The 26,646-nt window shown below is 36.3% G+C and overlaps 2 protein-coding genes across 11 annotated transcripts in view; one reads left to right on the forward strand and one right to left on the reverse strand.

The window, feature by feature from the left end:
- SDCCAG8 (SHH signaling and ciliogenesis regulator SDCCAG8) overlaps positions 1–2,022 on the forward strand; it is a 111,323-nt gene extending 109,301 nt beyond the window's left edge. For 2 of the 3 annotated variants that reach the window (XM_039366464.1, XM_039366466.1), the window contains one exon: positions 538–1,034. In XM_039366464.1, the coding sequence (XP_039222398.1) occupies positions 538–748 (211 nt within the window). In that variant the 3' untranslated portion in view covers positions 749–1,034. Of the gene's footprint in view, positions 1–537; positions 1,035–1,417 lie in introns of those variants that run through there. The other variant, XM_039366465.1, reaches the window with a different exon arrangement.
- Positions 2,023–2,500: 478 nt separating this feature from the next.
- AKT3 (AKT serine/threonine kinase 3) overlaps positions 2,501–26,646 on the reverse strand; it is a 174,499-nt gene continuing 150,353 nt past the window's right edge. For 6 of the 8 annotated variants that reach the window (XR_005559546.1, XM_039366470.1, XM_039366469.1 and 3 more), the window contains 2 exons: positions 16,470–16,572; positions 5,254–15,206 (listed from right to left, as the gene is read on the reverse strand). Coding sequence is in view for 5 of the 8 variants with exons in the window: in XM_039366470.1 (XP_039222404.1) it covers positions 15,121–15,206; positions 16,470–16,572 (189 nt within the window). In the remaining 3 variants the exon portion in view is untranslated. Of the gene's footprint in view, positions 4,826–5,253; positions 15,207–16,469; positions 16,573–26,646 lie in introns of those variants that run through there. The other 2 variants (XR_005559545.1, XR_005559544.1) reach the window with 2 other exon arrangements.

Here is a 26,646-nt window from a genome sequence, read left to right on the forward strand (position 1 = left end):
GGCTGGAGGCTAAAATATATGAAGACCGGGTGCAGGAATTGGGTATGTCTAGTCTAGTGAAAAGAGGAACTGACATGATAGCAGTGTTCCAATATCTCAGAGGCTGCCACAAAGAAAGGGAAGGTCCACCTATTTTCCAAAGCACCAGAAGACAAGGCAAAAATGGATGGAAACTAATCAAGGAGAGAAGCAACCTAAAACTAAGGAGAAATTTCCTAATGGTGAGAACAGTGGAACCGCTTGCCTTCAGAAGTCGTGGGTGCTCCATCACTGGAGGCTTTCAAGAAGAGACTGGACAGCCACTTGTCTGGAATGATATAGCATCTCCTGCTTGAGCAGAGGGTTGGACTAGAAGACCTTCAAGGTCCCTTTCAGCTGTTATTCTGTGTGCTATTGAGTAACTTTTCTTCAACAAGCTAGTGAATGTAGCCTGGCAATGTTTCCATAATAGAGGGAAAGGCATCCAAAGAATACCTCTTGCAAATTTGCTCACTCTTTACATTTATAATTCTGTTCTTTTGTATATATTTGATCCAGATTACACCAGCTTGACAAGCATTGCCAGTCTTCTGCCCAGCAGCTTGTGGAGTTACTCAACAAACAGAATGAGTTATACAAGGAGCGGCAAATACTTACAGAAGAGGTGGATTTTCTGCGGACTCAGGTACCCCTAAAAACCAGGAAAAATGTTCATGACTTTAGTTCATGCAGACCAATTTTTCCTCCTTTTTTCTTTTCAGTTTATTGATACAGCATGGTTGATGGGCATTCTCATTTCTCATGGAATCAGAATTTTTAATGCTCTCCACCTTTTCTTTTTTTCTTTTCTTTTTCTTTTCCTTATGGAACTATTATAGAGTTGCTGATTTCATTTCTCTTGTTTCTTCGCCCCATTTTGAGTTTATTTCTATTAACATTCAGCATCTATTTGTTTTTGCAGCAGGTGATTATGCCTGGTCATTAATACATCATTCTGTTTCTATTGGCTGTGCTAAAGCGGTAAAACATGGGTTGAGGAATATTCATTGCCATTCACAGTAGTAGTCTATAAAGATGAAGAGAACCATTTCACAAAAGTGCTTTGTTTTAAACTTTAAACAAAAATTTCCTGATTTGATACAATTGTCCATTCTTTGATAAATCTCATAAAATTGTATTCTAGCACAAATCTGTTGCCTCTTTTGAAGGGAAAAGAGAAATCATGGAAACCTTTTTTTTTACAACGTATTATTGTAAAATATAATTCTGACCTGTCAGTTACACAATCGATACAAGCAAAAAGATTTAAAACCTATTTATGGGATATTCATTCATTGTCAACTATTTTTTTTAAAAAAAAATAGAGAAACACAGAAAAATCATGTAAGGACGCAGATCCCTACAAGTGTTAAAAGTCCATCTTTTGTTTTTCTTTCAGTTATCCTCTGCCCCACAGCCATAGTTGAAAACACTTCGGGGAAGACATCAGAAAAGGAAAATGCCAATCAACTTTTTTCAGCATAAAGACCTGATGTGCTTAGATCGTTAAGCATTTATCAATATGTCTTCCCTTGCTGGGAAAGTCATCCCTTCTGTCTTGGATTGTCAAATATTCAGATCCAATATCTTTAGATACTCAATAATTTGTTTGTCCTCTCTAATGAATTATTTCTACTTTTAGATGATTGACACTTATGGGTTGTTGTTTTTTTTTGATGGAACTTGAAACATGCATAGAAGTTATACTGGATCAAAACCAGCTTTAAATGCAGTATTATTCCCCACCCCCAAGTACTCATTTTTACATATTTTTATCAGATATTTGACCCCAATGTTATATACACATCACTTCTGAATTAAGATATAGTATTATTGCCCCATGAGTGAGGAACAGTTCCCCCAATAAGGTTGAAATCTGTTCTGTCTTTGCAAGATGAGAAGTTTCTCTTCCTACAGCTCTGGAGCTTAGTATTGTTGTATAGTCTGCAGTATTAACCAATGATTGTTTTTATGTCTAAAAGATCATAAATGCATCTCCCCTGATTGGACTGTAGTGTTGTTTGCACTAAGCGTGGGTGCGTGAAAACTTAAGTAAACGATCTTAGATATTAGTTTAAAACAACAGCAGCAGGTCAGATAAATATAAATGACATTCTCAGTGGCTTTATAAATAGTTTGATGATCATTGATTTTTCTTCTCTTCAGATAAATGGGTATAATAATATATAATATAGACAAAACTCTTCTATTGAGGCTGTTATTCCTACATATATTACAGTGATGGCGAACCTTTTAGAGACCGAGTGCCCAAACTGCAACCCAAAACCCACTTATGTCTCGTTGGGTGGCGGGTGGATGTGGCCCATTGGCTGGGTGTGGCTGCGGTGGTAACGGCAGACTGGGTAGGACTAAAAAGTTTAATCAATCAGTTCCAACTTTGCAAGATCTTTTTTTTCCCTGCGAGAAGTTGAAATTGATTGAACCTTTTTTTTTTTGGCACACAGCAGTGGAGGCCTAAAGCGAAAAGGTTTTATAAAACCCAGCTGAAAGCCTAGGACTGGGGCAACGGCGCGGGTGCCCATAGAGAGGGCTCTGAGTGCCGCCTCTGGCACCTATGCCATAGGTTTGCCACCACTGATATATCATATTCTCCTTAGAACTCAACATGATGGTAGCAAACCTTTATGTTTAATAAGTGTCAATCTAAGCAAACATTATATATTAAGGTTGGGCTGAATTGAAAGAAAAAAAAATATGGCAGTGGAAGTGGCTGATTTTTTTAGTCCCCGTCTGTGGCTTTACCATCTACCTAGGACTCACATCTGTAAATATAGTCTTAAAGTATGGATTTGTCCTATCGCCATAAAGCCAACATCTTTGCTGTAAATGTTCTTCAACAGTTATAAGGTACAAAAGAGCTGTCCTGTCCTCAGACACCACTCCTCTTCTTGATTTGACTTTTTTGTGCTGCATGTTGGAAAGGCATGTGGAACTGCCAGCATCTCTGACTAGATTTCCTGCATGTTCCATCTTTTGGAGAAATTTTGACAGAAATAATATTTTACCTCTCCAGCGTTAGTACCCTGGACCCTCCGCCATCTCCCCAGCAAGTGGAACATGTTCCCCAGCCTGGCTTCATAACTGGTGGGGAAGGAAGGTAGGTTGTTAATATTCTCAGATTCTGGAAAGAGAGAGTTGATTGAAAAATAGGGCAAGTTCAGAACATCTGCACATTCTTTGTTATCTGGGAGAAAGGGAGCTGTCTGTTGTTCATCAAATAGTTATTACAGTATGAAGAGAATGAAGACAACTTCAGCCTAGCAAGCCCAGAGCTAAATTGGGCTCTAAAATTTAGTAATCTACTTCCTTATTTAATAACTTTTGTGAGGTTCTTGTATTTGACTGCCAGTAATGTATCAGAGTCAGAGAGAACCAATTCCATTGCCTCTGGGGTCTCTCTGGAGAACTTTAGCTGCCATAAAGGAGGAAACCTGGTCAATTTCACCCTCCCCTTCCCACTATTTTGTGTTCCACAGCATGAAGCAGACTGATATTCAGGTTGTCCACCCAGGGCAGCATCCTCTCTTTAGGTCAACTGGTTATTCTTAACAATTTAAAAAACAAAACCTGGAGAATCAGGTTTCCAAGCTCTCACAAAAGAAGCTATAGCTATAGGAGGCCAACAACCAGAAATGGATGATCCCACAGAAAGAAGCAATTGGGAGTCAAATAAGTCACACCCTTCCCCCACTCACCTGCAAAGACCACATTACCTCCACCTTCCTCCTCTGTGCAAAGTAGAATGTCTAAACGGAAGAGCTGTGGCGGCACAGTGGTTACAATGGAGTACAGCAGGCTCACTGCTGACTCCAGGAGTTCGATTCTGAGCGTCTCAAGGTTGACTCAGCCTTCCATCCTTCTGAGGTCGGTAAAATGAAAACCCAGATTGTTGGGGGCAATATGCTGACTCTGTAAATCACTTAAGAGAGGTCTGTAAAGCACTGTGAAGTGGTATACAAGTCTTATTGCTATTGCTAGAATGTTTTCCATTTCCTTGTGTAAAATATCCTTTTCTGCTGGTTCACATTGTTCCAGGCAGTGGCAACAAGATGGAGACTCTTGTGAAAGCATGTCAACAAATGGTAAATCAGGGCAAGGAAGCTGTGGAGCTGAGCCTCTTAGCATTTCTGCTGGATAAGCAAAAAGCTATTTTTTTAAGTTGGAGAAAAAAGAAGCACAATGTGGCAGAGCGGGAAACTGTTTTGTTGTAGGAAACTAACAGGAATGTTCTTTTATCCTGCAGAGATGATGCAGAAATATTAAAGCAAGGCTATAGTTGAACATTTGGTCCATTTTTATAAGAGGACACAAGTATTTTGAAACTGAAAATAAATGTCTCTATTTTTTCTTTTTAAAATTTAAAACAATATAAAAAGTTTCTGCATTGCAAATCAAAGTATTAGAATTTAAAGTTGCATTTATATTCAGTGCACCTGGATTCCATATAGCTCCACATGAATTCTTCCACATTAAAAACTCCAAATGGATGCAGCCCTGTGCTTTGCTTGTAAATATGTCCATCTGCCAAAGAAGCATACATTTTAAAAGCAGGGCTAATATGGAGGCTGAGGGGGAGTATCCTGAGCATCTAGAATGTCTTGACTGATGCCCGTGATGGTTATAGTCGCCGAGGTAAGAATTTCATAAAAATTTGAGCTCTCAGAATGATTTCAAATTAAATCCATGTTGAACTCATCTTTGAGGCAAAATTTCTAATTTTATTATAAATCTAGCTATAATCAAAAGTCGACTTCAGATGGAGACAGCACACAAACTAGAGGGTTGACTGGAAAGAGGAAAAATGTGTGAGTTTGTAGTGAAGAAAGGAAGGGCAAGTCTAACAACCAATCTTTTATCAAAGTCTTAAGTTGTTGAACAAACTGACTTCTGAATAAATACTACAAGAACTGTATTTGTGAAATGTGACATTCAGTTGCAAAATAGATCTCAGGACTGCACAGTATTGTTTCAATGCAGAATTTGTACCAAATAATAAAATGAAAGTTCTTGGAAATCAAATAATAATTGACTATTTGAAAAATGAAAGCAAAGTTTTAGTTATCATTAAAAATTATAAATACTGACGTGTCCAAGGCAGTGTTATTTAAACTCTTCATACACAGTGTTTTAAGGGATGTTTGAAAACTAAGAAGGACCAATAACACATTTGCTTTGAATATTCATTAAAATAGCAATAATTTCATTTCACCCTTATAAATATGTAATAAATATTTATTAAATACATGAATAAAATGTTTTTTAATATTATCCACCCTGAATTTTCAGCAGTAGGGTAGATTTAAAAAACCCAAATAAATAAATGTGTACATGCTTGACAGAAGTAAACAGAAGTGTAACATTATGTCATTTTATAACTAAAAATGACTAGCAAATAGCTATGCAATTATTAGAATTTCCTGGAGCAATAACTCAAATTCTAGCATGGAATCTTAATTTATGTGTTTTAAATGGAATAGTTACATATCTCTGATCATAAAATGTTTTCATGGTATAATAAATATTGACTTAACTGAGAAATGATTACATATAACTAAGGCACAGTCCAGACAAAGTTAAGGTTTGTGATCCCATTGATTTCAGTGGGAAGGTTCAGCACATGCATAACCCTGTTTTTCCTCCTATTTTTTTACCATTCTGTGTTCCTCAAGAATTTGTTCCCACCTCACCTAATCTTGCATTCATTCTCCAAACTCGGAAAACACTATCTTCCAACCAGTAGTAATATTTTTCCTAGCTCTTACTAGTCTTTCAAACATTTTAAGATCCTACTGTACATATATTTAGACAGAACTAGACATTTCTGCACATATTTTTATTTTCCATTACTTCCATTTCTTTCTTTACCAAGTACACATTCTTTTATTCCTTTGGTTCTCTTAAGCATTCCACTGTTAAATATTCTGAGTTTTGCTAATCTGCTTCTCGAGCATCCCTGGCAAATATTTGTTCACACATGCTGATTCATTCTTGATAAACTTAGGTGATTACTTACAGGTATAAATGAGCTATCACTTGTAAATGATTACAAACAGAATTCACATAGTGTATTTCTTTATGTCAATTTAAATAAGACAGTTCATATGTGAAACTGATGGAAAATATACTTAAGTACGTATTAAGTAAATGAACATATAAACTTATTGTTGAATCTCTAGGCATTGATTCATTGCTACTTGAACTCTCATATGCTATTTTTTTACTTGTTTTTGCATTTCCAAATTGCCTTAAATCTGATCTGACTTCTGGCCACTGTGGGTCCCTGGAAACCTGCACTCTTCTGGTTTTTCAATTCACCATTTATTTCATTTGAGAATGTTTTGTCTTCTAATTGGGCACCTGATCACTTCAGCAATGTAGATACGAAGTCTAATTCATTTCAGGTACAGAGCTATCTTGGATATTTGTTTCCGATAATTGTGATCCATAAAAACAGCACTGCTTGAAAACAGGGTATTTTTAAGGACCAAATTCTAAGGGCCACATATTGTTATAAGTGCCTGGCTGAAAAGTGTGATCATTGTTTGGGAACTTGTCCCCAAACAATTCAGAAATAATCACTAGAGATAGACCTTTTCTGTGGGTGGTGCCATAATTTTTAACTCTTCCTCAGAAATAGATTATTTTTCCACTTTAACATGCAACAATTATTTTATTGCTACCAGTTTCAGTTTCTAAAACAGTTTATCCCAGTTAAAATACTTGCAGCTACTTTTTTTATACTGTCTACTACCATATTTCAGTGCTGTATTTCTAGTTCTTGCCGATTATATAATTAAATTGTATGCCTTTTTGGATAACTTTACAGAAGAGTGGGGTAGCTGTCTGTTATTCTTTCTGTAACAGAAACAGCTAAGTTCTGAAGATCCATGATGAAACAACCTTGCAACAATAGAACTGGCTGGTGTTAGATGGGATAATAATAACAGAATAATAACAGAATAACAGAATTGGAAGGGACCTTATAGATCATCAAGCAGGAGACAATATACCATTTCTGAGAGAACTCCCCAAAGATTAACCCATGGCACTTGAAATTCCATGAAAGCAAAACAATATACATTATATAGAGAAAGTATTTTTGAAGGCATTCAATCTTTTGCTCATAAAGAAGTGTGGTAGTCAATTTGACAAAAATGATACTGTGGTTTTGTTGGTCATTGTCTCAGTTTGTGGTGGCTTCAATTTGACAAGGTTGAAGTAAAGAAAAGTGAACAAATATTTATTCCTTTCCTTATTTATTTTTAATGCTTATTGAAAGCAGCAAGCAGTAGGGAACCATGTAGAACTAAGCATTTTTTCTGAAATCTCTCCTTTTTAAAAAAGCTTTCCATTTCTAGATCTTGGAGATTTATTAAATGATTGATTGCCTTCAAGTCAGTTTTGATTTCTGAAGACTGCCTGATAGGGCCTCAAGAACTCAGTTTCTGAAGTCACAGGGAAATCTAAAATCCTATGGCTCTCGAAATGCTTACTTGCAGTTTTTAGGATTGTATTCTTAATGTTACAAATTTGGCAAACTTATTTCTTACAAATTTTGGAATTGTTTTACACTGAGCATTCTAATTTTTAGGTAAATTAATATAAATTAATTACGCAACATATTTACTTTACATGGAATGTACTCTAATGTTCACAGATGATACCTTAATTCCATAATTTTGAGTTAGGCATGAACAAGTAACAGAAATGAGTGTAGGGATGCTATTACTGGAATCTGTGATTTTCCAAGCTACTGATGTTTGAGACAAACTGGTAATTATTACTCATGATTTTGCAAAAGCAGAATCAGTACCAGAATGCATAATTTCTCATCAGTTATTGAAACAAGCATCCAACATATTCTTGAACTGCCTTTTTATGTTCTTAAGACTGACTTTAATACTTTTGCCATTTCTATAAGTTTCCATTCATAATTTTTATTATTCATTCCAAAATCTTTCCTATTTAACTTGTATTCTTTTATACATGGAATTCATTTCCATAATGAATGCTATGCTCTGTTAATTTCAGTTAAAAATAAAAATGTTTTTCTTAAATGTGTCCTCCAGCATGCTTTTCTTACAATTGCTGTATATAAATTACAAATTCTGTATCTGGTTTCCTTCTGGCTTCTTCATTCCTTTCCCATATTTTTTAGATAGTGTCTTTAAACAATGGGTGTCTTATATATAATTAGAATTTAATAAATGTTCTTAGTTACAGAATTATCTAAAAGGAGACATTTCCATATGGGAGAACAGAGCAGTTTCTTGATAATTTATATGAAGACTGACATACACCATCAGATGGACAATGAGGCGATGCACACACAGTCACAAGAAAGCACCAGCCTCTTAAAACTGTAGTCTGTATAAAATGTATGTTCAGATTTATACTTTAGAAAGTCTACCACTTCAGTTTTATCTGCTGTAATTTAAAATTATGTATGTCAGTCATTTCAACAGGGTATGCAATTGCTTTTATCCTAAAACAAAGTGGAAAAAAATTGTAATTTTAATATGCGTATGCATTTCAAAGAAACAACATAGGCATAACAGATTGACATTGTGCTTTATTTATACTGTGCGCATAAATAAATACACAAATGAGTGTCCCTATATGTAAGTGTAAACACAGTAAAGATAAGTAGTGTATAAAAGTAAAAAAAAAAACCAAACCTGTAGTTATTTTAGATCCTTATGGATCATATGCTAAAGGAAATAGCCTAAGTACAACTAAGTACAAATACAATGGTTTCTTGGACTTAGTCTTGTCTGCTTAATATCCTTAACTATACAATTAGATCTGTCAGGGATTTTCTGAAAAAACTAGCAGGGTCAAGAAATTTCACAAACTCTAAAGCTAAGGGAAGATAATTGAATTATCAATTTAGAGTTTTTATTTAAATAAATATTTTACATTTCATGCTTATCTATAAATGCACTACCAGGATCAAGATAAGGAAATTCTACTGTAGACAGTACAAACAGTAGAAGCAAAATTGTACATGAGGTGTAATATAGAGACCCTGCATTTATTAAGGAAAGCTTACATTTTTCACTCTAGCAGAAGAAAATGACCTGTGCAAGAACTGCCAGCTTCAAGAAGTGACACTTTCCCTCATTAAAAAAAATAAAAATAAACAAGTATAAAATACTCTGCAATGAGCAAAATGTATTGGAAGAATTATGATGGGAAGCCAAGCTGTGTGCAAAAATTACCTAGATATAAACCCAAATCTATGATGTCCTCAAGACAGCTGCAGTGTAAGAGGACATCATGTCCTGGAAGCAAGTATAAGCTGGACCCAATAAGACTGAAAATACAATTTCTTGAAAGCTCTTGTGTCAGGGTAGCAAAATTCAGAAAAAGCTGCAAGACAGTAGAAAAGCTACAAATGCATTGTGGGCATAGTGTTAGTTCTATTTTTTTTTTAAAAAAATAAATAAATACTGATGTATTATGTGGGAAGACTAGCTGCCACATTCTGAAGGATCATTTCATATAGGAACATGAATTCAAATCCCAATTGCCTTTAAACCAAACCAAATTATATAGACCTGTGACAAATTTAGCCAATCTGGTAAGCTTCGAGTATTTTGGCCTTCCAATTTCCATCATCCTGTCCTTAGCACAAGAAAGCAAAGGTATGAAGTTTCTAGTGCTGACTTGGTCTGAGGACAACACACTAAATGCAGGCAACTGATATAAAATAGGTGCCAGCTTTGGAGGATTTCTCTCCCCCCCCCTACTTATCAGAATGAGTTATAGTGGGCTGCATCCAACATCAGATGAGCAGGCATGCATTTGCTACATTCCAGCTTTGAGAAAGCTTTAGGGAAGGAAGATAGGAATGTTAGTTCACTAGCAGATGTCAGCCCCAATATTAATAATATATAAATTCAGAGGCAATTTAAATATTGACTTTTAAATATTTTCTCTATACAAAATGGCAAAAGTTCTGTTCTTTATAATATGGATTCATTTGCAATTCTGTGGCAAATCTGTGATTTAAAGACAGATGCTATTCGATTTGGAGAAAATGATGATAAGGCTTTCTATAATACTGTCTTTTATGTGCAAAAAGAGGATGCCTTTTCTTTCTGCCCACCTAATTGTCAGTCCTTTCTGACAATGGCCATCATTACTAGTCACACTCTCTCAGCTAATCTATCTCATAGGATTATACGAAGAGAGACTCCTTATATATATGTTACTTTGAACTCCTGAAGGAAAGAAAAGATATAAATCAAAATGTATTTATGCTATTTATATGGTCACCTATTAATCTCTTTCCCTCAATGACACAATATAGAGGAATTAAAGAGTTAAAACAGCAGAGGGTAATCTGGTTCATTTCATATAACTTCGTTTAATATTGTTTCCTGCTTCAAGGCTAGAGGTTAGCATACTGCTCCCAGCAAAATGCTGTAAAAGTACAAATTCTCTTTGAGATCCTGATCTGTTAAGACTACTGGGGAAGTAACAGACTCATGATGTCCTTTGTATGAAATATATAATACAGAAACTACATGGTACTGAACTTGTTTGGTGCAAGCCCACTGATTCCAGGAAAAGATATCTGATATCACAATGAAAAAGTGTAGAGTTATGTCTGCAAAAATAATGCAATACCAAGCACTGCTTGTATTGTTCATTGCTCTTTGAAGCTGCAGGTAAAATAAATTAATTTCATCAATTACTTTATAATCACTTCCAATATAAAAGAGATATATCACTATATTTTGGATTTTGTTCATAAGACACATGGTTTTAGTGTTGCTATCTAGTGCCAAAAGCTGTTTTTTTGATCAGCTGATCACATATTCCTCAAATTATAAGTTCCTTTTCAGCAAAATAGCAAATAGCAAAATTGAAAGTTGGTCTAACTTTTCTCAGAAAAGTTTTATTGTGTATTTAATAGCACTGCCATTGTCTGAAGACCCAAGGAAAGATTAAAGATATTATTGATCTCATAAATGTTCAGAAGATCATCTAGAACTTGAAGACTAACCCTATGATACTTCTATTACTTCAGTGGTGTATTTTTCAAAAAAAAGCAAACAGCAAAAGTGTGTTATCAAAGTATTCATTTATAGTAATGATCTAAAAAGTAATCTATGATGTAAGCAATGAATACTTCAGAATGGTAGAGCCCATTCACTATTGAATACAAATGATTGTGAAGTAATGGCCTGATCCCATCAGTGTCGCACAAAATGCAATGTGTTCCCTGATCAATACTACAGTCATGCTGAAATATTCTCTTCTGAAGCCCAGTGTGTGCACCCTGCAGTAGAAATGGGATCATTCAAACGTTTCAAGTAACATGACTTTACAGTGAGATGATAGAATATATTTTTGATTCCTTTGGACAAAAGCTAATTTCTTCTGAACTAGCAAACTAGATTGAATGGCAGGAGGGATTCAAAAGAGAGTTAATATTTATAAATACCACTCTCATCTATCCATATTATATATTGAGAAAGGGTGAGACATGGAAGCCTTATTAAAAACTTAAAACTCTGTTAAAAAGTGGGTGTAGTGAGAGGGCGGGAAAACTGAATCAAGCCTCACTCACCTAATATTGGTGGAACGAGTGTCCTAAATGAGGCAGCTTGGCCTATAAAATAAGAAAAAGAGTACACATTGGCCTCATTTTATACACAGCTACTCATCAATTATTTTATGTTGAGTAGACAGCATAACTCGACTGGGGAGTATTTGCTTTTATATTTTCTTGCATATTAGCATAACTGGTCTATGTCGTTTTTGATAACATATTAGTAAGCAAATATTACTAATCTAGGATTTGGGACTAATTATACAAGGTAAAATATCTCTTATACAAAACCAAAGAAAAAGATCACATAAATTCTATTTTATGTATTTCAACATTTCATATTTTTTTTCTTAATCTCTATCATTTTACAACATTAAGTTTCCTGGCCGACACATCAAAACTCTGAAAGCAATGTGTAGAAACAATTATAATCAGATAGGATTATGACTAAAAAAAAATCAAGTCATCACAAAAGTAGTATTAATGATTTAGAATGTAAAATATAATATTTGTATAATGTAAAAATGAGATTGCGTGGAATGTTATTCCTCCATATTGACTGATTAATAGAATGTTTAAAAAAATATTTTACCATTGACCACCACAAATAGTGCAGGACTAATGGACTTTGGATACAATGAACAAAATTTCCACGTGGGCAATATCCCAAAATAAACAGTTTCTCCCTTGTTCGGGGAATGGTCTGGACAGCAGTTGCTGTTAAACCCTCAAAAATGGATATGCTTCCTGTTTAATTTTTGAGAGACAGAAAATGCAAGTATGATCAGGCGGGTGATGGGTCTATATTCTACATATTCAATGGTGAAGTTCCTACTAGGAGGGAGGGACTGAGAAAACCTGGCAGGCAATGGGAGGAGGAGGAGTGGGGCTGAGCTGAGGAAAAAAGGCTGGGGAGGTGTTGTGAGAAGGAACTCCTTCCCCTTCCCTCACTTGCAGCTCTGCCCACTGCTTCCTTGGTGACAGGAGCTAGAGAGAAAAAGTGTTACCAAACCTCCCAAAGACTGGTGCTACCTCCCTTGAAGGGCTGTATTTGAAAGTTGTTTTTCCTGTAGTTCATCACTAGGAAGGGGGGGAAAGCAAGGATGGTGGGAGGCGGAGGGCAACCTGAGTGTTTAACAGACATTCAAATTTAATGAATACTCCTTTCCCCTAAACAGTCTGTTAAACTGAGGATCTATATATTTTAGTACTGAACTATATCTGCTTAATGATTATGTATAACATAATTAGGAACAAACTAAAATGGACCAGGCACACACCAGTCTAAATCAATAAATGTCTTGAACTGTGGAAGGGCATGCCTGTTCCAATCCAGCAAGACTGATCCATGTGCAGACTTATATAGAAGGGCTGCACAGGAGAAGAAATATATATTATATATGTCAGGCTTTTTTATTAGCTTAGGCTGGCATATTTCAGGTAGGAAATCAATGGTGACACTAGGAGTATGAGACTCCTGACTTCTCTTATTTATCCATGCCAAAAGGAGAGAAGAGGTGCTAATTAACCACCTTCTCCATCTGAACATCAAAGAAATTTTTTGCATATTAGAACTGCTGAACTGAGAATATTTCTACTATTATTAAAGAAACAGGGTACTCGTATTTAATAGTAGTACTATGACACTGATCAAAAACTAAATTTCTCTTAGCCATTCTTTCTGACAGTTCCTTACTGCTTCACGATTTTTAATAATGCAGATGTTGCCTTATTCTATAATCCTTCCACACAAGAGGTACACAGTATTTCTGACCTATATAGTGTAGAAGTACAATGATATCTACCTTATTTCTTTAAAGCATAGATCCTAGCTGCCTCAATAAAATGCCCACATGCCTCTTGATAACCCTAGCATGTTCCACTGCCTGCAGTGATACTTCAAAGTATGTACATTTTCTGCATCAAGAGATGGATACAATTGCATGTAAATATTTTTTAAAGTCATGAAGACAGCTTTCATAAGACTTAGGAAAGTCATATAAGAGCTTAAAAGATTATAGGAGTTACAAAGAATGAAGTCAAGAATTGTCAGTTATAATCCCACAAATCATCCTTCAGGGCTAATCTGGCATGCGCTATTACACTTACCAGCTCCTTTAGAAAATCTCAACTCCTGTCACCAAAGGCCATGTAATAAATTGCCTTTTGTCACATGTTTATTTTTTAAAATCTTTTAAATGGAAAAATAAATATTCAAACATCCTATTTAATAAATATTTTGAGAATTAGGTTTACTAAAAATGTTGCATCTGTCATGGCTAAAACTAATACGGTATTTTAAAACAGATACTCCTATCAATCTAACTAAATGTTCAAAACTTTACAATGCATTTCTTGTAATCATTGTGGCCTTGGTAACTTAAAAATTTTCAAGGGTTATCCAACTTTTATACAACATTCAACTTCAGTAAAGACTGTGCAAACGATTGGGATACATGGGTTGGGATTTTTTTCCTTGACCATAATGAAATAGTTTAACTATAAAAACCAAATTCTAAGTTCAAGGTACACTTTCAGAATTTTGTTAATATTTTCACATAGAAAAAAGTGCATTCTTTTGTTCAGCTTGTACAGTTCTTCCGTACATTATAAAATAAATTGCAAGCCTCTTCTAGGATGTAGCAGCATTGCAAACATGACACATACAATCATTGTCACTAAAAATAAATACTACTGAAGTGTAACAAAATATTCAATTAAAACATCTGAAAAAAAAACTAGTTCATAAACTCAAAAAACAAAAGGTAAACAAACGTTTACCTTGATATACAAATTTTGGTGAAAAGCAATGTTGTTAAGCTTGTCTAAATTCTTCAGCCTCCAGGGATGATGAATATCAACAAAGAAAAAGGAAAGCACAAGACACAAATCATAAGAGGTTGAAACAACTTCACTTGCTGCTTTTATGTTATAATTTCTTCCATTTAAATGTCCCATTCTCCATAATTGCACATGAATCTGGAAGTCTACATGGGGAAAGTAGGTGATCCCAGACTTTTTGCTTCTTGGATAGTATCCAACAGTTAAAAAATAATTTATATAAGTTTCTAGTTCTGTCAAGCTCCAATCAGCTTGAAAAAACATCCTAATTAATCACGTTTTAGAATTTTTATCTGCCTTTTAGAAGGGAGCAAGTACTGTATCACAGACCAGCATGCCCTTTAACCTCTGCTCTGAGAAGGTAAGAGAATGAAAGCTCATTGTGCACAAATCATGCAACTGAGAATTTGCCATCTAATATAATATTTGGGGAATACTTTTTGCTATGACTTTCATGTTGAGACAGCAGTAACCGCAGGTCAACTTAGACCAATGTAACACCTCATGCAGATAAATCAAATAGGCTAATTAATCAAAAAAGGAACTCGATCAATTAGGAATGATTTCTGAAAGTGCTCCGCTCTCCTAAATAATAACAAGGACTGGTGGTGATGTTCAGGAATCATTTTCAGTGATAAATTGAGTATGTCTCTATAGCAAGAATACAAAACAGGAAGTTATTCCCGTCCACTTGCAGAATAAGAAAACTGAGGGAAATGTGGTCGTCTCTCATTGTCCATGCAGTCCATGCCATCTTCATCATCTGTGGAATTGAAGATTAAAGGTAGCCTCATAAAAAACGACTAATATGTTCCTCTATATTGACATATATTTGCACATATTTTATTATTAGAATGATACTGTCTTAAATGCATTTTTAGACTAGTTCAATGAAGGTATGTGAAAAAAAATTCACATTTTGCCTTTCAAATTTTATTGTTGGTAGATTTTAATATACATTTTATACTTCAAGTTGCCAATTATTAAACAAGAAATTTTTAAGCATGAAATTATTTTTGTGTTTGTTTACTATGATCTTTTGTAGAGATATGTAAAACTGAAGACTATTTTTGCAAATGTTTATTAAAACGAGAAGCAGAATGGACTAAACAAAATAGGATTAATTATTAGGCCTGGTGCAAAATATAAATGTAACAAGTCTTCAGAATTCTTTTGTAGTAGGTTTACAAAAGAAGGATGCTCGATATTCAGTAGGGTGAAGAAATAGATTAAACAGTCTCCCAGTGCAGTAGGTTAATCTCGAACTCTTAAACTCATCCAACCCATCTTGTATTAATCACAGGGGCTTTATCTTTCGAAATTAGAGTACATCAGAGTACATAAATATGTTTTAAAAAATCATCACTGAAAATTTCCTACTATAACATCTCTTAGATAGCTTCAGATACAGTATACTCAATATATATAGAAATAAAAGCTAGCCAATAACTCCTTATTCTTCCCCTCCTGTCTCTGCAGTCTTTTATATCTCATAACAGCTCTGTCCTGTCGATTTGGATGAATGTGAGTAACACAGACCTCCACTATTGAAGACATCTACCAAAAAGAATTTGGGAAGAATAGGGTGCCAAAAAGGGGAGGAGAAAAAGGGGGAAATTGAATGAACTATCAACCTTCTTCTCTTCTTGCTGGCAGACCTTTCTGCCTTCCAGGGATAGATATGGGAAGGCCTGGGGGAAAAACAGAAAAATTGGGAAGGGGGGGGGGGGAACAGGGTTTTTTTTATTTTATTTTTTCTCAAAAGTGTTTGGAAAAAAATGGGGGGAGCTGTTTCTCCCCTCCCCCCCCAATTTTTCCAGTTTTTTTCCAGGCCTTCCCATCTCTACCCAGGACCCTCCGCAATGACTGGTGTATTCGCTGGGTGCTAACATTCCCAAATTAGTATTATAGCTATTATTTGCTATAATAGCTTCATAATCTAAGATTATGTCTTAGATTCTTCATAATCAAATAAATGAAATGTGAATTCCCCCACTCCTACCTTCCTTAATAATGAGATACTTACATTTTTCAGGTGGTGTTATTGTAATAGTTTGAGCAGTAAACTCTTCATCAAAGTATCTGGTGTCCGTCTCAGATGTCACTTGAGGTTTAAAAGGAGGAACAAGCTGAAGATGTAGTGAAGAAAAATGCTTATTAATAAATATGAACATTTTCAATTTAAAAGTAGGATTGTAAAAAGAAGGAAGAGATTAATTAATTTTATCCTACTAGTTAAGAACAGGTAACAGGGTAACTGAAACCCGAATGCCAACTAAGAAATTAGTTTGGTCAAGTCTTAGCCTAATAAATTTCTATTTTAGCAATTACAGAGAGGGAAAAAAGCAGTCTTACAAAATAAAAAATTCATAAATCACAAACAAGTCTTTATTTATTTGATAAGTATTTTATTCGCATTTTAAAGTAACCCATTATATTAAAAAGCTAAAATGAAAATACAATCCATTAACATAAACATCACAACTTTAATCATCCATTTATTGAAATAAATGGCCTTGAACACACAGTACATTATATTCCAGTTTTCACACATCATCCTTTCTCCTGCATATATGTCTTGGTTTCTTAAACCTGTCTTCCACAATGACTAAAAAAAAGTTTCATGTGGTTTACAGAATCTTCTAGATGGCAATAAGGTGATTGATAGCAGGGAGAAAGCAGAACTGCTTAATTCATTCTTTGCATCTGTCTTCATACAAAAGGAAAAAATAGTTCAGCCTATCAAAAGCAGCACCATAGGAGACAGAATAGGAATGCAAATTAAAGTAGGTAAGAAAATGATAACAGAATACCTATCCACAATAGTCCACAGCCTACGTCTTTCTAAGATAGAACGATGTAGATAGAAAGTACTACCACCAAATGGATTTGCAACTGGCTGACCAACTGCATTCAATGGGTATTCCTCAATGGAAATATATCTACATGGAGAGAAGTCAGAGTAGGTACCTCAAGGTTCTGTCTTAGGTTCAGTGCTCTTTAGTATCTTCATAAATGACAAGGAATAGACAGGGAACTCAGCAAATTTGCAGAAGACACCAAACTGGGGAAAACAGCTAATTCTTTAGATGGAAGACTCAAGATTTAGAAGGACCTGAACAGACTGGGCCATATCCAACAATATGGAATTCAATAGTGAGAAAATCAGGGTCCTACACATAGGCAAGAAAAAAGAAATGCACAGATATAGAGTAGATGGTACCTGCTTAACAGTAGCAACTATGAGAGGGATCTAGGTGTCCTAGTAGACCACCACTTAAGTATGAGCCTGCAGTGTGCTGCTGCTGCTGCCCAAAAAAGCCAAAAAGGGATGGTTTAAAGATCACGTGAAGTGATAGTACCGTTTTATACTGCACTGGTGAGACCACACTTGGAATACTGTATCCCATTCAGATCACTACAATACAAAATAGAGAGACTATAGAAACAGGGCAAAGAAGAGCAACAAAGCTGATAAAAGGTCTGGAGGCAAAGCCATATGATAAATGACGATTGAGAAAATTAGGTGTGCCAATTCTTACAAAGAGAAGAACTAGGGATGATATGATAGCAGTCTACTACTACTTGAAGGCTGTGACAGAGAAGAAGGAGTTGGTTTATTCTCCAAGGTAACTGAGGGCTGGACAAGAAGTAACAGGTGGAAGATCATTAAAGAGAGATCCAACCTACATAGAACTAAATTGAAAATTTCCTGACAGTGAGAACGATTAGTCAGTGGAACAGCTTACTTCCAGAAGATGTAAATGCTCCATCATTGAAAGTTTTCAAGAGGAGATTGGATAGCCATTTGTACAGAGTGATACAGCTGAACAAGATGTTTTACTAGAAGACCTCCAAGATCCCTTCCAACTCTTATTATTCTATGTTTTAGATCAGTGGTTCTCAACCTGTGGGTCGGGACCCCATTTGGGGTCGAACGACCATTTCACGGGGGTCGCCAAACAACGCAGTCCGCCATTTTTTCCCCCTTTTCCTTAGCTGTGCTACTCCCTTTTATTCTATTGGCTTTTGAAAGACAATAGAATAGACTCTCTTGAATAGAGTCTAATTCTATTGGCTTTCAAAAGCCAATAGGAATTGTCCAGGCTGCCTCTGCCCTGCTGAGCCCGCCAAAAGTCCCATTCTGCAAACAGTGCTGCACCAGTTGAGTAGTCCTCGACTTACGACCAGTTGAGTAGTCCTTGACTTACGACTGGTTGGGGGTCGCGGCATTAAAAAGGTTGAGAACCACTGTTTTAGATAATCATTTCAAACCTGAAAATCTTAACTTTTTTTCTATATCTATATCTATTCATCTATCCTTCCTTCTAGAAAATCTAGAAAGTCTAGAAAGTCAAGAAAGAAACTTAGCAGCTTTGCAAGACTACCACCTAATAGCAAAGAAGCTGAATCAGCATTAATCTGCCCTTTCGTATCAGACTTTTTAGATCAAAGGTCCTTATAAACTAATTACTTTAGGTTTTTTTCTGTTTTGGAACCGTGTATCTGTAATTAAATCTTAATCAGACTTATATACTATATACAGGATTTATGATATACATTTTTTTAGAAAACATTCATTAACTTAAAAGCAAACTATTAAAACACTTTCTACATCAGCAAAATCAGACCAAAGAGGATTTGCTCAGATGGTAGTTACTCTAATCTCAAAGTTCTGACATAGAAAAAGCAGAACTTTCAAATTAATTGGTGTTAGATAAAACAATAAATCTTAGTAATAGGTACAGAGTATTCAGGCAATTTTCTTCAGAGTAAGCAATGTTATAAAGCAGCAAAAAGAAATAAACAAAAAGAAAATAAAGGCAGTTCATAAGAACACCATTCACTATATTCTTTTTTGCCTTTACTCTTGCAAACCAGTCCTGCTTTCACAGTGTCCTAAAGCTTTTTGTTCATTATATTTCTTATCAGTGTTGATGTAAAATAAATGAACTTATTTGATTATATTTTACATATCACTCATAAATTTCATTCAACAAGGACTCTCATAACCATTTTCACTTCTTTGCACATTCATCCTCCATATCCCCTACTCCACATACATTACAAAATCTCCCCATTCCCAATTGTGCCAAGGCCAGATGTGTGCTAGGTATGGGAGAGTTAAGTTTTATAGAAATAAATATACTGAATAAGAGCTATAGCAGGGGTCTCGAAACCTGGTCTACAGCCTGGTGCCAGGCTGTGGCCCATTTGGAACTCAGCTGCGCAAGTGGCAGGAGAACGCACAAAGCTGCATTTGAGCAAGCAACATGCTTGTAAAACCATCCCCTCCCCCCCCGCCCGCCAACTCCACCACCGCCACCAGTCTGGAGAGCTGAAAAAGTTGGGGATCGCTGAACTAGACAGATTTTTAAAAGTCCTAGGTAAAAAGTGGAGGTTTTTAGAACCTCTTTGGATGAGATCGTGGCAGTGAGGTTTTGTGGTATCAGAGTAGTAGGTGGTGGCTCACGTCACAGAGGGCCTCTGAGGCAACTATGCAAGGCCTTTCCACAGCTCTCCTTTTTGACAAGAATTGTGCAACCAAGCAGCAATTGGACAGTGGAAACGCAATAATGAAGTACCACTGATCAGCTGTTTAGTGGATTGGAGAATTGAGCAGGAGTTGCTGCCATTTCACTGAGAAAATTTAATCGATTCTGCAATGGTGGCAACACTGGCTTTATTCCTCCCTTGGGTAATAATAGCAGCATATCTGGCTGGCGTGTTTTCCTCTCCCCGAGTATTGTGCTGACAGCACCCCTATGCTGCCTGCCCTTTACATTCCAGAAGATGTCTGGAATATGCATTGCAATGAGAACAGGAGCAGCAGGTGGCTCAGTTGGACTGCCAATCTGCATCCTGCAGCTGTCATATCACCTACCATAGTACAAGTAGCCATATTGCCTCAAACATGCTATTATTTGATCTGGGGGGACTAGACTGTTTTCTTTTTTCCCCAACTTCCCCAACTGCTCCAGACTTCAGGACCTCTGGGATCTGGTGGTCCTGAAGACATGTTGCATGTAGCACCATTATTTTGTGAGCTATACTAGTTCCTTTTAGGCTTCTGGATGCAATTCAAAGTGCTGATTATCACCTATAAAGTCCTTCACGGCACAAGGCCAGGTTATTTGTGTGACCATCTGTCAGAATTATCTGCTCATCCTATGGAATCTGGCAGAATGGGCATGCTGTGGGACTTTTATAAGAAACAGTGTCACCTGGCAGGACCAGGAGGCATGCTTTCACTGTCACCACACTTGCCTTATGGAACGCTTTCCCCAAGATTTAGATGACCCTGATCCTGCTGTCCTGTTTCATGGGTCTGAAAACCTGGTTCTTCTCCCAGGATTTTAAAGTATAGAATAAGCCATCCAGACAATGAAACAACATGAATGAAATATGTGATAGTTGACTTGGTTATTCTGTACTGAATGCTGTATTTTATTATAACATTTGTTTTTTATGCTTTGATCTAACTATATGTTGCCCAAGATCTTTTTTTCCGAGTGGAGCAGCCATATAAATGAAAGATATAAATATACATGTTTTTTGAGCAATTATTCTAGAGCAGGGGTGTGAAACTGCTGGCCCGTGGGCCGGATGCGTCATGCGGAAGCCGCATCCACCCCATTGCCAGCACTGGCAAAACTGTCCCGATACATTGCACGTCACGTGACGTCGCGAGTTTGACATCTCTGTTCTAGAGCATGCATTTTTTTTCTTACCCAGAGCCTTTTTGCTTTCATCATTTCACCAAGCTTTCTTTTTCATTATTTCTATCAGTGTAAATTCAAACATTTCTATAGTACTCTAGAGCAGTGGTTCTCAACCTGTGGGTCCGGACCCCATTTGGGGTCGAACGACCATTTCACAGGGGTCGCCAAACAACGCAGTCCACCATTTTTTCCCCTTTTCCTTAGCTGTGCTACTCCCTTTTATTCTATTGGTTTTTGAAAGCCAACAGAATAGACTCTTGAATAGTGTCTAATTCTATTGGCTTTCAAAAGCCAATACGAATTGTCCAGGCTGTCTCTGCCCTGCTGAGCCCGCCAAAAGTCCCATTCTGCAAGCGGTGCTGCACCAGTTGAGTAGTCCTCGACTTATGACCAGTTGAGTAGTCCTCGACTTATGACCAGTTGAGTAGTCCTTGACTTACGACCGGTTGGGGGTCGCGGCATTAAAAAGGTTGAGAGCCACTGCTCTAGAGGATAAGCAACTTTAACATTATCTTACATCCAATTTCTATTCATTCTATTGAGAGATTGAATTATTCTTAATGCTTTTTCAAATACAGCTCATACCTCCTCTTCCTGAGCCAATGAACTTTCACTCTAGTTTATTTAACCTTTTTCTTTTTTTTTTCCATGACCATTTTTTTTTTCAAGTTCAACACTAAAAAATGATGTAAGGGTTTCTCATCATACTTGTATCCTTCAGTAATTCTCTTAAACTAACAACAAAAATAATCAGTTTAGACTCATTCATTAGCTTTGTGTACACATGCATCCATATGTTCAAGATAACAGACATTATTAGCCAATCACCATTTTCACTCAGTCTGTCTCTGAATGACCCAATCTCTGTCTCTCTCTCTCTCTCTGTCTGTCTTTTTTTTTTGCATTCTCTCATCTTGCCTCCCTTCCATCCATTCTTGTCATTTAACATAAAAACTTTTTCCCTAAGGTCACGTCTATTCCAACGTTGCACTCCTCCCCCTTCCCAAAGTGCACTCCCAGTTCTTTTATTATCTCCATTCATTGGAGTATAACACACAATTAGCAGTAACCTATGAATTCTTATCTTCGTATTTTCTGGTATACATTTTAATGTACTAATTTCATAACTAAACCTACATCTTTAATTACACGCATACATTCACTAAGTCCTCTCTACAGATCATATTATCTTGATTCAGATCGATTTCAGACTTCTCACATAGTTTTTCCTTTAATTTTTAAAATCATTGTTGTTGTTAATTGCGAAGTCGTGTCCGACCCATCGCGACCCCATGGATAGTGTTCCTCCAGGTCTTCCTGTCCTCTACCATCTTCTGGAGTCCATTTAAAGTCACACCTACTGCTTCAGTGACTCCATCCAGCCATCTCATTCTCTGTCGTCCCCTTCTTCTATTGCCCTCAATCTTTCCCAGCATTAGGCTCTTCTCCAGTGAATCCTTCCTTCTCATTAGGTGGCCAAAGTACTTGAGTTTCAACTTCAGGATCTGGCCTTTTAAAGAGCAGTCGGGGTTGATCTCTTCTAGGACTGACCGGTTTGAACACCTTGCAGTCCAAGGGACTCGCAGGAGTCTTCTCCAGCACCATAGTTCAAGGCCTCAATTCTTTTGCGCTCAGCCTTTCTTATGGTCCAACTTTCACAGCCATACATTGCAACTGGGAAAACCATGGCCTGGACTATACGCACTTTTGTTGGCAGGGTGATGTCTCTGCTTTTTAGTATGCTGTCTAGATTTGCCATAGCTTTCCTCCCAGGAGCAAGTGTCTTTTAATTTCTTGGCTGCAGTCCCCATCTGAGGCGATCTTTGAGCCCAGAAAAATAAAATCTGTCACTACCTCCATTTCTTCCCCATCTATTTGCCAGGAATTGAGAGGGCCGGATGCCATGATTTTGGTTTTCTTAATGTTGATTTTCAAGCCAACTTTTGCACTCTCCTTCTTCACCCACATCAAGAGGCTCTTTAGTTCCTCTTCACTTTCTGCCATTAGCGTGGTATCATCTGCATATCTTAGGTTGTTGATATTTCTCCCAGCAATCTTAATTCCAACTTTTGTTTCATCTAGCCCTGCCTTTCTCATGATGTGCTCTGCATATAAGTTAAATAAGCAGGGTTCCGTGTCCAGTTCTCACTGTTGCTTCTTGACCCGCATATAGGTTTCTCAAGAGACAAATAAGATAGTCTGTTATTCCAATCTCTTTAAGAACTTGCCACAATTTGTTGTGATCCACACAATCAAAGGCTTTAGCATAGTCAATGAAGCAGAAGTAGATGTTTTTCTGGAACTCCCTATTGAATGCAGAATTCCAGAGAATAGCTAGAAGAGATAAGAATGCCTTCTTAAATGAACAGTGCAAAGAAATAGAAGAAAACAACAGAATAGGGAGGACCAGAGATCTCTTCAAGAAAATTGGAGATATGAAGGGAACGTTTCATGCAAAGATGGGCATGATAAAGGACCAAAATGGCAGGGACCTAACAGAGGCAGAAGAGATTAAGAAGAGATGGCAAAACTACACAGAAGAACTATACAAGAATGAGCTTAACATCCCAGATAACCACAATGAGATGGTCACTGACCTCGAACCAGACATCCTAGAATGTGAAGTGAAATGGGCCTTAGAAAATCTGAGCAACAACAAAGCTAGTGGAGGTGACAGTATTCCAGCTGAGCTATTCAAAATCTTAAAAGACGATGCAGTAAAAGTGTTACACTCAATTTGCCAGCAAATTTGGAAAACTCAACAGTGGCCACAGGATTGGAAAAGGTCAGTTTACATTCCAATTCCAAAGAAAGGCAATGTCAAAGAATGTTCAAACTATCGCACCATTGCACTCATTTCACATGCTAGTAAAGTTATGCTTAAAATCCTACAAGCTAGACTCCAGCAGTATGTGGATCGAGAACTACCAGAAGTACAGGCAGGATTTCGAAGAGGCAGAGGAACTAGAGATCAAATTGCCAACATATGCTGGATCATGGAGAAAGCTAGGGGTTTAAAATCATACTCTTCCCTATAAATTCACAGTCATCTGTAGGCCATGATTATTATCCAAAAACATTGACTTCAATTGCCTGTCATGGTTTTCATCAATCAAAATGCTATGATGAGAAATCAGAAAATGGACAAAAAGTAGTTAACTCGCTTAGGCATATTCATGCCACATGCTGCATTCACTGCTGATGTCTGGATACAATAACCGTCGGTTGTAGCCCATTTTGATACTATGCCATAAGTACAACCAAAACCCAGTTTTGCCCCAGTCATGCTCACTCTAAAATTACTCAGTCAGTTGCTAGCATCCTACCAAACAAGAGATACATGCATTATTCTGGTACACAGTCAATTTACAAATACAATAATACAATATTTGAAATAAACCATATTGTGAAAAATTGTACAGTATCTACAACACATATTGCCATAAATTTTGAGGTTATTTTATTTTGCTGAAATCCAAGAAACTTCACTGAAGGCATAAAGGAAACAAAAGTTATGATATGATTTAAAAACAATTCCTGCTCAACATAAAACTATTTTATAAATACATATACCCCAAATGTAGTCAAATGTTAAAAATATTTCAATATTTTGGATCTAGTATCTCCCAGTGTTAACCAAAAGGAACATATAAAAATTTGGTTATTTTTATAAGGCCAACAAACTTATGCACCACTAGACTTATTAATTATGCAAATATCATCATTTCGAAAGGAGAAAATGTACATTTAAAAACATGATTAAATGAGAATACTGGTAAAATAATAAAGTCTGTACTACTTAATCGCCTTTCATAAAACTATTACAAATCCAAGGTGTAAGTTTCTTTTATGAAGATATTAACTCCTTAGGCAAGATGAAGCTAGATTGGACTACAGGTAGCTCACAACTTACAACCATAATTGAGTCTGGAATTATGTTTGTATGTTGCTGTGGTTGTAAGTCAAGGCATCATATGACTACATTTGAAATTATAACTGTTTTTACAATGACTGTTAAACAACAAGCGTAGTTATTAAGCAAATCCATTTTCCCACCAGTAGGTGTTTTTTTTTGCTGGAAACTGAAGATAAATACTGAAAACTGGCAAAAATCGTAGTCATGTGGGATGCTGCAAAGAGCTATAAATGTAAGCCAGTTGCCAAGTATCCAAAATGCAATCTACATGACTGCAGAAGGAGAGTTAGGGTTAAGGGTTAGGGTTAAAGCAGTGGTTCTCAACCTTTTTAATGCCGCGACCCCCAACCGGTTGTAAGTCGAGGACTACTCAACTGGTGCAGCACCGTTTACAGAATGGGACTTTTGGCAGGCTCAGCAGGGCAGAGACAGCCTGGACAATTCCTATTGGCTTTTGAAAGCCAATAGAATTAGACTCTATTCAAGAGAGTCTATTCTATTGGCTTTCAAAAGCCAATAGAATATAAGGGAGTAGCACAGCTGAGGAAAAGTGGGAAAAAATGGCAGACTGTGTTGTTTGGCGACCCCTGTGAAATGGTTGTTCGACCCCAAATGGGGTCCCGACCCACAGGTTTAGAACCACTGGGTTAAAGTCATGTGCAGCCATCATAACTCTGAAAATAGGTTATTAAAAACATTGGGAAGGTCTGTCATAACTTAGTAACTTAGAACAAGAGTTAAGCGACTGATTATAAGTAAAGGATTACCTGTAGTGCTTCCTTAGTTCAATAGTACTGGGAACGTTTGTGATACATAAAAGACATTTACAAAATCCACAGCCACATCAGTGATCTTAAATTGGAACAAATGTGTATCATTTTCTATATCGAGGTTGAAAACAGAATCAATGCCACTTTTTAAAGGGATTTTCTAGTTCCCCCCCATTAATTATAATGTTTATTATATATTATTTATGTTTATATATATTTATTGGGTCACCAATATATTTTTAAATAAATAAATAAATATTATGTAGTAAATCAAATTTAAATTGAAGTAAATTAGGTCACAGATATATAATAACTGATAAAAATATTACAGTTCAGCTTTGCTGAAAATATTCTATAATATTTGAAGTCACTACTAGTACATACAGGAATACAAACCAACAAATATTTGTAAATGTTTTGTATATAACAAATAAAAGAACACTGAAATTTTTGCAAGTGGCAAACCAAGACTAGTTACCTCATTTGCTCATTAACCAACATAGTTTATACAGCAAATGATTTGACCATTACATTAGATGAGAAATGTGAAAAGAATTGTTTTTACTATTTTAATAAATACTATTTTATTAAAAACTTTAAATGGATTCTTAAACTCTACAAACCTTCATGTCTCTATATGTGTACACATGCACACAAATGAGAGTCAGTTTTCTAACAAAGAATTTTTAATTCAAGAAATACTAATATTCAGTTGAAGGACAATAGAGAGCATCTAAATACAGACAGTCCACAATCCCTTTGTGTTTACATGTGAAAATACTTATGGTTTTGGAG

The sequence above is a fragment of the Crotalus tigris genome, unplaced genomic scaffold (assembly GCF_016545835.1).
Source record: "Crotalus tigris isolate CLP2741 ecotype Arizona unplaced genomic scaffold, ASM1654583v1 scf7180000020324.788712, whole genome shotgun sequence".
NCBI lineage: Eukaryota > Metazoa > Chordata > Lepidosauria > Squamata > Viperidae > Crotalus > Crotalus tigris.